The 15,347-nt window shown below is 35.6% G+C and overlaps 1 protein-coding gene across 1 annotated transcript; it reads right to left on the bottom strand.

Moving 5' to 3' along the window:
- Positions 1-12,958: 12,958 nt before the first annotated feature.
- Positions 12,959-14,898, bottom strand: LOC111378284 (uncharacterized mitochondrial protein AtMg00860-like). Its single transcript, XM_023001460.1, has 2 exons — positions 14,893-14,898; positions 12,959-13,309 (listed from the first exon to the last, which is right to left on the bottom strand). The coding sequence occupies exons 1-2, from the start codon at positions 14,896-14,898 to the stop codon at positions 12,959-12,961; spliced, it is 357 nt and encodes a 118-aa protein (XP_022857228.1).
- Between the last annotated feature and the right edge of the window lie 449 nt (positions 14,899-15,347).

Raw genomic sequence — 15,347 nt, 5'->3', positions numbered from 1 at the left:
GTCATAAATTAGTGTAGAAATAGCAAAGTTCAATCGGTAAGGACCTTGCCACATGAACACTACGGTGTACACTTTAGTTTACACTTTCCCACGTGATATTACCCTATTGTACAGTTTAAATTTAAAATAGTTTTCCCATCCAATTGACACCTGACAACAATTAAAGAGTCAAACAACGCGTCAAAAATCAGGGTACAAATAGCAAAGTCCAACCGGTAAGAATCTTGCTACATGTACACAATTTTGGCACGTGACATCACTCTATTAGACAGTTTAAATTTGGAACAGTTTTCCATCCAATTGACACTTAACAACAATGTAAGTGTCCAACAACGTATCAAAAATCAGTGTACAAAGAGCAAAGTTCAATCGGTAAGGACCTTGCTACATGAACACTACGGTGTACACTTTAGTTTACACTTTGCCACGTGACATTACCCTGTTGGACAGTTTAAATTTCAAAATAGTTTTCCCATCCAATTGACACTTGACAACCATGCAAGTGTAAGAAAATGTGTCAAAAATCAGTGTACAAAAATAGGAAAGATCATTCAGTTTTCTATTGGACAGTTTAAATTTTAAACAGTTTTCTCATACACTATAGTGTACACTTTAGTTTACACTTTGTCTCGTGACATCACCCTGTTGGACAGTTTAAATTTCAGACTGTTTTTCCATACAATTGACAATTGACAACAATGCAAATGACAAACAACGTGTCAAAAATCAGTGTAAAAATAGCAAAGTTCAATCGGTAAGAACCTTACTACATGTGCACTATGGTGTACACTTTAGCTTACAATTTGCCACGTGACACTACTCTATTGGACAATTTAAATTTCAAAAACTTTTCCCATCCAATTAACACCTGACAACATGGCAAGTGTCAAACAACATGTTAAAAATTAGTGTACAATTAGCAAAGTTCAATCGGTAAGGACCTGGCAACATGAACACTATGGTGTATAATTTAGTTTACACTTTGTCACATGACATTACCCTGTTGGACAGTTCAAATTTAAAATAGTTTTCCCATCCAATCGACACTTAACGACAATGCAAGTGTTAAACAACGTGTCGAAAATCAGTGTACGAATAGCAAAGTTCAATCGGTAAGGACCTTGCTACATGTACACTATGGTGTACACTTTAGTTTAGACTTTGCCACGTGACATTACTCAATTGGACAGTTTAACTTTCAAACAGTTTTCCCATACACTATAGTGTACACTTTAGTTTACACTTTGCCACGTGACATTACCCTGTTGGACAGTTTAAATTTTAAATAGTTTTCCCATCCAATTGACAATTGATAACAATGCAAATGACAAACAACGTGTCAAAAATTATTGTACAAATAGCAAAGTTCAATCGATAAGGACCTTGCTACATGTACACTACGGTGTACACTTTAGGTCATATTTTACCACGTGACATTACCTTGTTGGATAGTTTAAAGTTCAAACAATTTTCCAATCCAATTGACACTTGATAACAATGCAAGTGTCTAACAACGTGCCAAAAATTATTTTATAAATAGCAAAGTTCTATCGGTAAGAACCTTGCTACATGCACACTATGTTGTACACTTTAGTTTACTGTTTACCACGTGACATTACTCTATTGGACAGTTAAAATTTCAAACAATTTTCCCGCACACTATGGTGTGCACCTTAGTTTACAGTTTGCCACGTAACATTACCCTTTTGGACAGTTTAAATTTCAAACAGGTTTCCTATCCAATTGACATTTGACAACAATACAAATGTCAAATAACGTGTCAAAAATCAATGTATAAATAGCAAAGTTCAATCGGTAAGAACCTTGAAACATGTACACTATGGTGTGCACTTTAGTTTAAAATTTGCCATGTGACTTTACTCCATTGGACCGTTTAAATTTCAAACTATTTTCCCATCTGATTGACACTTGACAACAATGTAAGTTTCAAACAACGTGTCAAAAAGCAGTGTTCAAATAGCAAAGTTCAATAGGTTAGGACCTGGCCACATGTTCACTATGTGTACACTTTGCCACGTGACATTACACTGTTGGAATATTTAAATTTCAAAAAAATTTCCCATCCAATTGACACTTTACAACAATGCAAGTGTCAAACAACGTGTCAAAAATTAGTGTACAAATAACAAAGTTCAATCGGAAAGAACCTTGCTACATGTACACTTTGGTGTACCTTTTAGTTTACACTTTGCCATGTGACATTACCTTGTTGGACAGTTTAAATTTGAAACAGTTTTCCCATTCTATTGACACATGACAACAATGCATGTGTCAAACAACCTGTCAAAAATCTGTGTACAAATAGCAAAGTTCAATCGGTAAAGACCTGGCCACATGTACACTGTAGTTTACACTTTGCCACATGATATTACCCTGTCGGACAATTTAAATTTCAAATAGTTTTTCCATCCAATTGACACTTGACAGCAATGCAAGTGTCAAACAACGTGTTGAAAGTCAGTGTACAAATAATAAAGTTCAATTGGTAAGAACTTTGCTACATGTACACTATGGTGTACACTTTAGTTTATACTTTGCCGCGTGACATTACCCTATTGGATAGTTTAAATTTCAAATAGTTTCCCCATCCAACTGACACAAGACAACAATGCATGTATCAAATAACGTGTCAAAAATTAGTGTACAAATAGCAAAGTTCAATCTTTAAGAACCTTGCTACATGTACACTATGTAATACTCCGAAATTTTATGCTCGTTTAAATTTTCTTTTAGGTTAGCGATTTAATTTTCAATATTATTTTTGGCCATAAGAAAAAGGGGGCACCACCTTTGTAGTGATTAATGATAGAGATAGCTAATGAATGCAAGCATGAAGTGCTAAATGTTGTGTATACATGAAATGATTATTAGTAGTTGAAATTCAAGTCAAGTTTGAATTTGAATGAAGTGGATTATCTTGTTAGGACTTCAATTGACCAAATGATTAAATTATTTTGTTGGGATTTATTTTACAATCTACAATATTTGAATATCTAAGTTGGATACAAATTTAATTTGGGATACACTTTGCTAATAATGAAAGTTAGAGGGATTAAGTTATATTATTTGGAAAATGAGAGACTTCCTTTGTAAATCTAGAATTTATGGCCACTTATTACCCTATAGTCAACCCACTTGTCATTTATCATTACCATACACTTATGCAATAGACCAAACATGTGTAGAAGTAAGGAAAAAAAAAGAAAATGGAAAGAAAAAGAGGTGAGGCGGTGGAGATGGAAAAAGGAGGAAAATTATCAATCGAAGTTTCTTCAAGTTTTACGGTAAGATACTTTCTATGCTTAAGGAGTATGATTTTCATGGTAATAATTATGCTTAAGTTATGCATGAAAAGCCATAATATGCATATGGTGGACAAGTCCAAAAAGTTAGATATCTATTTATGCCTTAGGACAAGTCCGAAGGACACCGGCAAGTCGGAAGATGCAAGTATGTGTTTGATTGCGTTCTTTTGTGTTGTATTATCATGACAAAATTCAAGCATGGTATCTTACTGAGTATTTCTTATACTCATAGTATTTTATACTAAATTTTCAGATTCATGATCGTTGGATTGATGGAAGTTAGTTGGCAAAAGTGATGATGGGTTAAGGACAATGATGTTTGCATCGAAAGTTTCCTTTTGTATGTTTTGATCGATGACTGTTTTTCCATCTATTTTTCTTAAGGTATTATGTAAAAATATGTATATAACACGATGTAATATGGTATTAAAAGTAAATTTTGTAATCATATCTTCCATGTTGTGTTAAGAGAAAATTTTTAGGAAACTTCTCTTTACAAGTGATAAAAGGTAGAAACGAGACAGTTTTGGGGTCAACTTCAAAATGATGTTTCTAACTCTATAAACATCCATTCGAGACTCTAAAAATATTTCTATGCTTCTCTTTGAGTTTTCTAAGTATGGCCGCAGGAATCACCCAATTTGGATATTTATATCCTGAGATATAAATTTCTAAACGTCAAGGGGTCAATCTGGATTTCCTGTGTAATACTTCACTGTTTTCAGTAAAACGTCCATATCATATGATCTTGGAAAATTTTCATATTTTAATCTAAAAAACTACTTATAATTATCTTTCTAATGCCGCAAATTTCATGTAAAACGGAGTTGGGATGAATTTTATAAAAATTGTCAAACTTGCTGCCTCAACTAACCTTGGTATTGCCAAGTCCGTATATGTAAAGTATAATTTCTTGTCGACATGCACTTCTACCGGCTATTGAATTTTATTAGAGTTATTTTACCAAATTGAAAGTAAGTTTCTAACATGTAATACTCCTATTTAAGAGTATTTACATGTACCAAAGGCAGGAGCTATTATGTTTAGTACGTGACCCTCGAAGCTTAAGTTTGGAGTGTCACACACTATGATGTACACTTTAGTTTACACTTTGCCATGTGGCATTACTCTGTTGGAAATTTTAAATTTCAAATAGTTTCCCATCCAGTTAACACTTGACAACAATACAAGTGTCAAACAACGTGTCAAAAATCAGTACACAAATTGCAAAGGTCGATCCGTAAGAACCTTTCTAAATGTACACTATGGTGTACAGTTTAGTTTACACTTCGCCATGTGACATTACCCTATTGGATAGTTTACATTTCAAACAGTTTTTCCATCCAATTGACAATTAACAACAACGCAAGTGTCAAACGAAGTGTTAAAAATTAGTGTACAAATAGCAAAGTTCAATCGGTAAGGACTTGGCCACATGAACACTATGGTGTATACTTTAGTCTACACTTTGCGACAGTTTAAATTTCAAACAGTTTTCACATCCAATTGACACATTGACAACAATGCAAGTGTGAAACAACATGTCCAAAATCAGTGTACAAATTGCAAAGTTCAATTGGTAAGAACTTTGCGACATGTACACTATGGTGTACACTTTAGTTTACACTTTCCCATGTGACATTACTCTGTTGGACATTTTAAATTTTGAACAGTTTTTCCATCCAACTGATACGTGACAATAATGCCAGTGTCAGACAACGTGTCAAAAATCAGTGTGCACATAGGAAAGTTCAATCGGTAAGGACCTTACTACATGTACACTATGGTGTACACTTTCGTTTACACTTTTCCATTGAAATTACCCTGTTGGACAGTTTAAATTTCAAATAGTTTTCCCATCCAATCGACACTTGACAACAATGCTAGTTTAAGACAACGTATCAAAAATCAGTGTACAAATAGCAAAGATCAATCGGTAAGAACCTTGCGACATGTACACTATGGTGTACACTTTAGTTTACACTTTGCCACGTGACATTACCCCGTTGGACAGTTTAAATTTTGAAACAGTTTTCCCATTCAATTGACACTTGACAGCAATGCAAGTGTCAAACAATGTGTCAAAAATCAGCGTACAAATAACAAAGTTTAATCGATAAGAGTCTTACTACATGTACACTATGGTGGACACTTTACACTTTGGCACATGACATTACTCTATTGAACAATTTAGATTTCAAACAGTTTTTCCATCGAATTAACACTTGACAATAGTGCAAATGTCAAACAACATGTCAAAAATCATTGAACAAATAGCAAAGTTCAATCGGTAAGAATCATTCTATAGGTACACTATGGTGTACACTTTAGTTTACACATTGCCACATGACATTACTCTATTGGACTATTTAAATTTCAAACAGCTTTCCCTTCGAATTAACACTTGAAAATAAATGAAATGTCAAACAACGCGTCAAAAATCAGTGTACTAATTGCAAAGTTCAATTGGTAAGTACCTTGCTACATGTACACCATGGTGTACACTTTAGTTAACACTTTGCCACGTGACATTACCCCGTTGGATAGTTTAAGTTTCAATTAGTTTTCCCATATGATTAACACTTGAGAACAATGCAAGTGTCAGACATCGTGTCAAAAATCAGAGTACAAATAGCTAAGTTCAATCGGTAAGGACCTTACTACATGTACACTATGGTGTATACTTTAGTTTACACTTTGCCACGTGACATTTCCCTGTTGGACAGTTTAAATTTCAAGAAGTTTTTTCATCCAATTCACACTTGACAACAATGTAAGTGTCAGACAACGTGTCAAAAATTAGTGTACAAATAGCAAAGATCAATCGGTAAGAACCTTGCTACATGTACACTATGATGTTCACACTGCAGTTTAAACTTTGCCACATGACATTACCCTGTCGAACAGTATAAATTTCAAACAGTTTTCCCATCCAATTGACACTTGATAGCAATGCAAGTGTCAAACAACGTGTTAAAAATCAGTGTACAAATAACAAAGTTCAATTGGTAAGAACTTTACTACATGTACACTATGGTGTACACTTTAGTTTGTACGTTGCTACGTGACATTACCCTATTCGACAGTTTAAATTTCAAATAGTTTCCCCATCCAACTGACACAGGACAACAATGCATGTATCAATTAACGTGTCAAAAATTAGTGTACAAATAACAAAGTTCAATCGTTAAGAACCTTCCTACATATACACTATGGTGTACACTTTAGTTTACACTTTGCCATGTGGCATTACCCTGTTGGAAAATTTAAATTTCAAATAGTTTTCCCATCCAGTTAACACTTGACAATAATGCAAGTGTCAAACAACGTGTCAAAAATTAGTGCACAAATTGCAAAGTTCGATTCGTAAGAACCTTTCTAAATGTACACTATGGTGTACAGTTTAGTTTACACTTTTCCATCTTACATTACCCTGTTCGATAGTTTACATTTCAAACAGTTTTTCCATTCAATTAACAATTAACAACAACGCAAGTGTCAAACAACGTGTTAAAAATTAGTGTACAAATAGCAAAGTTCAATCGGTAAGGACCTGGCCATATGAACACTATGGTGTATACTTTAGTTTACACTTTGCCACGTGATATTACCCTGTTGGACAATTTAAATTTCAACCAGTTTTTCCATCCAATTGACACGTGACAACAAAGCAAGTGTCAAACAACGTATCCAAAATCAGTGTACAAATTGCAAAGTTCAATCGGTAAGAACTTTGCGACATGTACTCTATGGTGTACACTTTAGTTTACACTTTCCCATGCAACATTACTCTGTTGGACATTTTAAATTTCGAACAATTTTCCCATCCAACGAACACTTGACAACAATGCTAGTATCAGACAACGTGTCAAAAATCTAGCAAAGTTCAATCGGTAAGGACCTTGCCACATGTACACTATGGTATACATTTTAGTTTACACTTTTCCATGTAAAATTACCCTGTTGGACAGTTTAAATTTCTAATAGTTTTCCCAACCAATTGACACTTGACAACAATGCTAGTGTAAGACAACGTGTCAAAAATCAGTGTACAAATAGCAAAGATCAATCGGTAAGAACCTTGTGACATGTACACTATGGTGTAAACTTTAGTTTACACTTTTCCACATGACATTACCCCGTTGGACAGTTTAAATTTTGAAACAGTTTTCCCATTCAATTGACACTTGACAACATTGCAATTGTCAAACAACGTGTCAAAAATCAGGGTACAAATAACAAAGTTTAATCGATAAGAGCCTTGCTACATGTACACTATGGTGGACACTTTACTTTACACTTTGGCACATGACATTACTCTATTAAACAATTTAAATTTCAAACAGTTTTTCCATCGAATTGACACTTGACAACAATGCAAATGTCAAAGAACATGTCAAAAATCATTGACCAAATAGCAAAGTTCAATCGGTAAGAATCATTCTATAGGTACACTATGGTGTACACTTTAGTTTACACATTGCCACATGACATTACTCTATTGGACTATTTAAATTTCAAACAGTTTTCCCTTCAAATTGACACTTGACAATAATTGAAGTGTCAAACAATGCCTCAAAAATCAGTGTACTAATTGCAAAGTTCAATTGGTAAGGACCTTGCTACATGTACACCATGGTGTACACTTTAGTTAACACTTTGCCACGTGACATTACCCCGTTGGATAGTTTAAGTTTCAATTAGTTTTCCCATATGATTAACACTTGAGAACAATGTAAGTGTCAGACATCGTGTCAAAAATCAGTGTACAAATAGGAATGTTCAATCGGTAAGGACCTTACTACATGTACACAATGGTGTACACTTTAGTTTACACTTTGCCACGTGACATTTCCCTATTGGATAGTTTAAATTTCAAAAAGTTTTCCCATCCAATTGACATTTGACAACAATGTAAGAGTGAAACAACGTGTCAAAAATTAGTGTACAAACAGCAAAGATCAATCGGTAAGAACCTTGCTACATGTACACTATGGTGTTCACACTACAGTTTACACTTTGCCACGTGACATTGCCCTGTCGAACAGTTTAAATTTCAAATAGGTTTTCCATCTAATTGACACTTGATAGTAATGCAAGTGTCAAACAACGTGTTAAAAATTAGTGTACAAATAACAAAGTTCAATTGGTAAGAACTTTGCTACATGTACACTATGGTGTACACTTTAGTTTGTACTTTGCCGCATGACATTACCCTATTGGACAATTTAAATTTCAAATAGTTTTCCCTTCCAACTGACATAGGACAACAATGCATGTATCAAATAACGTGTCAAAAATTAGTGTACAAATAGCAAAGTTCAATCGTTAAGAACCTTGCTACATGTACACTATGGTGTACACTTTAGTTTACACTTTGCCATGTGGCATTACCCTGTTGGAAAATTTAAATTTCAAACAGTTTTCCCATCCAGTTAACACTTGACAACAATGCAAGTGTCAAACAACGTGTCAAAAATCAGTGCACAAATTGCAAAGTTCGATCCGTAAGAACCTTTCTAAATGTACACTATGGTGTACAGTTTAGTTTACACTTCGCCATGTGATATTACCCTATTTGATAGTTTACATTTCAAATAGTTTTTCCATTCAATTGACAATTAACAACAATGCAAGTGTCAAACAACGTGTTAAAAATTAGTGTACAAATAGCAAAGTTCAATCGGTAAGGACTTGGCCACATGAACACTATGGTGTATACTTTAGTTTACACTTTGCCACGTTATATTACCCTGTTGGACAATTTAAATTTCAAACAGTTTTCCCATCCAATTGACACTTGACAACAACGCAAGTGTCAAACAACGTGTCCAAAATCAGTGTACAAATTGCAAAGTTCAATTGGTAAGAACTTTGCGACATGTACTCTATGGTATACACTTTAGTTTACACTTTCCCATGTGACATTACTCTGTTGGACATTTTAAATTTCAAACAACTTTCCCATCCAACGAACACTTGACAACAATGCCAGTGTCAGACAACGTGTCAAAAATCTAGCAAAGTTCAATAGGTAAGGACCTTGCTACATGTACACTATGGTATACACTTTAGCTTACACTTTTCCTTGTGAAATTACCCTGTTGGACAGTTTAAATTTCAAATAGATTTCCCATCCAATTGACGCTTGACAACAATGCTAGTGTAAGACAACGTGTCAAAAATCAGTGTACAAATAGCAAAGATCAATCGGTAAGAACCTTGCGACATGTACACTATGGTGTACACTTTAGTTTACACTTTTCCACGTGACATTACCCTGTTGGACAGCTTAAATTTTGAAACAATTTTCCCATTCAATTGACACTTGACAACAATGCAAGTGTCAAACAACGTTTCAAAAATCAGTGTACAAATAACGAAGTTTAATTGACAAGAGCCTTGCTACATGTACACTATGGTGGACACTTTACTTTACACTTTGGCACATGACATTACTCTATTGAACAATTTAAATTTCAAACAGTTTTTCCATCAAATTGACACTTGACAACAATGCAAATGTCAAACAACATATCAAAAATCATTGAACAAATAGCAAAGTTCAATCGGTAAGAATCATTCTATAGGTACACTATGGTGTACACTTTAGTTTACACATGGCCACATGACATTACTCTATTGGACTATTTAAATTTCAAACAGTTTTCCCTTCAAATTAACACTTGAAAATAAATGAAGTGTCAAACAACGCGTCAAAAATCAGTGTACTAATTGCAAAGTTCAATTGGTAAGTACCTTGCTACATGTACACCATGGTGTACACTTTAGTTAACACTTTGCCACGTGACATTACCCCGTTGGATAGTTTAAGTTTCAATTAGTTTTCCCATATGATTAACACTTGAGAACAATGCAAATGTCAGACATCATGTCAAAAATCAGAGTACAAATAGCAAAGTTCAATCGGTAAGGACCTTACTACATGTACACTATGGTGTATACTTTACACTTTGCCACATGACATTTCCCTATTGGACAGTTTAAATTTCAAAAAGTTTTCCCATCCAATTGACATTTGACAACAATGTAAGTGTCAAACAACGTATCAAAAATTAGTGTACAAGTAGCAAAGATCAATCGGTAAGAACCTTGCTACATGTACACTATGGTGTTCACACTTTGCCACGTGACATTACCCTGTCGAACAATTTAAATTTCAGACAGTGTTCTCGTCCAATTGACACTGGACAGCAATGTAAGTGTCAAACAACGTGTCAAAAATTAGTGTACAAATAACAAAGTTCAATTGGTAAGAACTTTGCTACATGTACACGATGGTGTACACTTTAGTATGTACTTTGCCGTAAGAAGGTGCTAGAAAATCGTGTAGGAATTTGACTTTTCATATTCCGCGTACTTCGGTTGATACTGTATAGCCTTTTGTATTTCTAGCATAACTTCTTCTCCCAATATCCGATTGAGATAATTCAAAGTGCATTGAAAAGCTAACTCAAAGAGCTACAACTTTTCTTTATATATCATTTTCCAAATCGAATGTTTTCTATGTCGCAGATGGGTCTCAAATGAGTCTAAAAATTTGAAGTATACTTTAGCCATCCAATATTCATGTCTTAGTGCCACTAAGGTGTTTAAATTTATTTGGGGTTCTACATCCCCCACACCTTAATTAAAATTTTGTCCTCGAAATTTACCTTCTGATTGGGTGAATAGTGTTGGATACTTGTTTTTGGCTTCCTCTTCCCCTTCCCAAGTGGCCTCTTCTATTTCATGATTATTCCATTATCTTTGGACCAATTGAATTTCTTTGTTCCTTAGTTTATGCACCTTTCGATCCAATATCCTAATTGGTACCTCTTCAAAGGATAAGTCCTTTTGTACTTCCATGGACTGATAGTTCACTACATGATTAGGATCATGCACGTATTTCTTGATCATTGATACATGGAACACGTTGTGCACTGCCGATAACCCAGGTGGGAGAGCTAACTGACAGGCTACATTTTCGACCCTATCAGTATCTCGAATGGTCCGATATAGTGAGGTCGTAGCTTTCCTTTCTTGCCAAACCTAAGTACACCTTTCATCGGTGCCACTTTCAGAAACACTTTTTCTCCAACTTTGAATTCTAAATCCTTCCTTCTTGTATCCACATAGCTCTTCTATCGATCCTGTGCTGCCTTTATCCTTGCATGGATCTTATCGATTGCCTCAACTGTCCTTTCAACTATTTCTCAAAACTCTCTTCTCCCCTACTTCATCCCAATGAACAGGGCACCTACATCTTCTACCATAGAGAGCTTCGTACGGTGCCATCCCGATAGTTGCTTGGAAGCTATTATTATATACAAATTCTACTAGGGGTATGTATGACTCCCAACTACCTCCTAGATCCAAAACACATGCTCTCAGCATGTCTTCCAAAGTTTGGATGGTCCTTTCAAATTGACCATCGGATTGAGGGTGATATGCTATACTAAAGCTTAGCTTCGTTCCCATAGCTCTTTGTAGACTTTTCTAAAATTTGGATGTGAACCTTGGATCTCTATCAGACACAATGGACACAGGTACATCGTGTAATCTCACAACCTCCTTAATGTACAACTCTGCCAGTTGGTCTAAACTGAATGTCATTTTCACTGAAAGAAAATGAGCTGACTTTGTTAATCGATCCACTATTACCTATATAGCGTTGTTTCCTCTTGCTGACTTCGAGAATCCAACCACAAAGTCCATTGTGATATTTTCCCATTTCCATTCGGGTATGTCCAGTGGATTTAACAATCCAGCCGGTCTTTAGTGTTCTGCCTTAACCTATTGACATACCATACACTTTTCCACATACAACCCTATACTTCTTTTCATATTTCTCCACCAAAATGTATCTCGGAGGTCTCGATACATTTTTGTACCACCGGGATGTGCGGTGTACGGGGTGGAATGGGTCTCTTTCAATATCTCATTTCTCAAGGCTTCATCCTTAGGCACACAAATTCTCACCTTAAACATTAGTACCTGATCTGAAGCTATTCCAAAATCCTTTCTCTTATCAATACCAATTTCATTCTTGATCTTCAACAAGAATGGGTTATTAACTTGTGTCTCTATAATTCGATCTCTAAGAGTAGGTTATATTATCAAAGCTGCTAGACGAGCAGTGACTTGTCCTGGTATGGTAACCACTTCGATCTACAACTTTTCCAAGTACTTGACTAACTCCATTTGAAAAGTGGGTAGTGACGCCAACTATCCCATTGATTTTCTACTTAAGCGTCGGCCACAACATTAGCCTTACCTGGATTGTAATGGATAGTGCAATCGTAATTATTCACCAATTCCAACCATCTCTCATATTCAATTCCTTCTGTGTGAATAAATATTTGAGACTCTTGTGATCTGTGTAGATATCACACTTCCCTCCGTACAAGTAGTGTCGCCATATCTTCAAGGCGTGTACTACCGTCGTAAGTTCTAAATCATGCGTCGGGTAGTTCTGCTCATGTTTCTTCAATTATCTTGATGCATAGGCTATCACTTTTCCATTCTATATCAGCACACATCCCAATCCTTGCTTGGATGCATCACTGTATTTAACAAACCCTTCCGTACTCTCAAGTATTGTTAACATGGGTGTTGATATCAACCTCTGTTTAAGTTCTTAGAAACTTTGTTTCGAATTTATCCGTCCATTGAAATTTTACTCCCTTCCTTGTAAGCTGCGCCACTGGTCCAGTTATTTTGGAGAATCCTTCTATAAATATCCAATAATATCCCGCTAATCCTAGAAAGCTCCATACCTCGCCAGCATTAGTTACAGCTTTCCAGTTGGTTACTGCTTCCACTTTTGTTGGATCTACCTCGATCCCTTGGGCAGTGACTACATGTCTAAGAAATCCAACTCGTTCAAGCCAGAACTCACACTTCTTGAATTTCGCATACAGCTTTTCCTTGCGTAATACCTCTAATGCTACTCTTAGGTGCTGTTCATGTTGCTCCTTACTCTTGGAATATATCAGAATGTCATCAATGAAGACTATGACGAATCTATCCAAGTACTGATGAAATACACGATTCATCAGGTCCATGAACACTGTAGGTACATTGGTTAGCCCAAACGGCATCACTGTAAACTCGTAGTGTCCATAACGAGTTCTGCAAGCTGTCTTGGGTATATCCTTTGACTTTACTTTCAATTGATGGTATCCCGATCGTAAGTCGATCTTGGAAAATACCTTAGCTCCTTTTAGTTGATCTAACGGATCCTCAATTCTTCGGAGTGGGTACTTATTCTTGATAGTTAATCGATTTAACTCCCTATAATCGACGAACATCCTCATGCTTCCATCCTTTTTCTTCACGAACAACACCGGCGCACCCTATGGAGATATACTTGACCGTATAAAGCCTATATCTAGGAGTTCTTGCAACTGCTTCTTTAACTCTTGTAGTTCCTTCGAGGCCATTCGGTATGGGGCTTTTGACACTGGTACCGCTCCGAGAGTTAGGTTTATGGTGAATTCCACTTGCCTATCTGGTGGAATACCAGATAGATCTTCTAGAAACATATCTATGAATTCCTGTACTATTGGTACGTCTTCAACCTTTATCATCTCCTGTTTTCCCTCCTGAAATGTTTACTAAATATCCTTGACATGTTTCTTTTCTCAACATCTTCTCAGCTTGTAAAGCCGATACTAGTCGAATAAGGGGTTTCGTCTTCATTCCAAGGAACAAAAATGGTTCCTCTCCTGGTTTCTGAAATGATACCTCCCTTTCTTTACATCGGATGGTGGCGTAATTACAACCCAACCAATCCATGCCTAGTATTACATCAAAATCCTTCATTTCTATCATGTATAGGTTCGCTTCCATTGGTTTTCCCTCAACTTCAATACTTACTGATTTGGCTATTCTATCAGTACTCAAAGGGTTGCCTGAAGGAATGCTAACCTCTAATGTACCTTCCGATTTATCATAGGTAATACTAGATTTAGCCAGAAAAGTTGTCGATACAAAGAAGTGTGTGGCTCCTAAATCAATCAATACATAAGCAGGCGTATTGGCTATCAAAAAAGTACCTGCTGTGACGTTCGAGTTTTCCTCTACATCTTTTTGAGTCATTGGAAAAACTCATTGTGACGCCTCGAACTTAGGCTTCGGGGGTCACGTACTAAACATAGTAACTTCTGCCTTTGGTACATGTAAATACTCTTAAATAGAAGTATTACATGTTAGAAAACTATTTTCAATTTGGTAAAATATCTCTCATGAAATTTAATGGCCAGCAGAAGTGCATGTCGACGTGGAATTAAACTTTACAAAAAAAAGGACTCGGTACTGCCACAGTTAGTTAGGGTAGCAAGTTCAACTATTTTTATAAAATTCATCCCAACTCCATTTTCTATGAAATATGTGGCATTAGAAAGATAATTTCAAGTAGTTTCCTAGGTTAAAATATGAGAATTTTCTAAGATCGACGTTTTACTGAAAACAGTGTAGTGTTGCACAGAAAATCCAGATTGACTCTTCAACGTTTAAAAATTCATATCTCAGACCACGGACATCCAAATTGAGTGATTCTTACCTCCATATTTAGAAAACTCAATGACAAACGTAGAAGTATTTTTATATTCTCAAATGGATGTCTATAGAGTTAGAAATAATGTTTTGAAGATGACCCAGAAACTGCCCGGATTCTGCCCTTTTTTATCATTCAAGAAAAAGGTTTATAAAAACGTCTCTTAACATAACATGGATAATATAATTACATAATTTACTTCCGGTACCATAGTAGATCGTGTCTTATACAATTTTTTATACAACACCATAAGAAGAAAAAACATTTGGAGAGCAGTCGAACAAACATGCAAAAACAAAACTTCGATGCAAAATAACATTCGTCCTTAATCCATCATCGATTATGCCGACTGACTTCCACCAACTTCACATCTATGGATCTGAAAATTTAGTATAGGATACTATGAGTATAAAGAATACTCAGTGAGATACCATGCTTGGATTTAACATGTTAATATTCCA

The sequence above is a fragment of the Olea europaea genome, unplaced genomic scaffold (assembly GCF_002742605.1).
Source record: "Olea europaea var. sylvestris unplaced genomic scaffold, O_europaea_v1 scaffold18, whole genome shotgun sequence".
Lineage (NCBI taxonomy): Eukaryota > Viridiplantae > Streptophyta > Magnoliopsida > Lamiales > Oleaceae > Olea > Olea europaea.
Note: the sequence above shows the minus strand (reverse complement) of the source record. Positions and strands in the feature narration are given on the sequence as shown.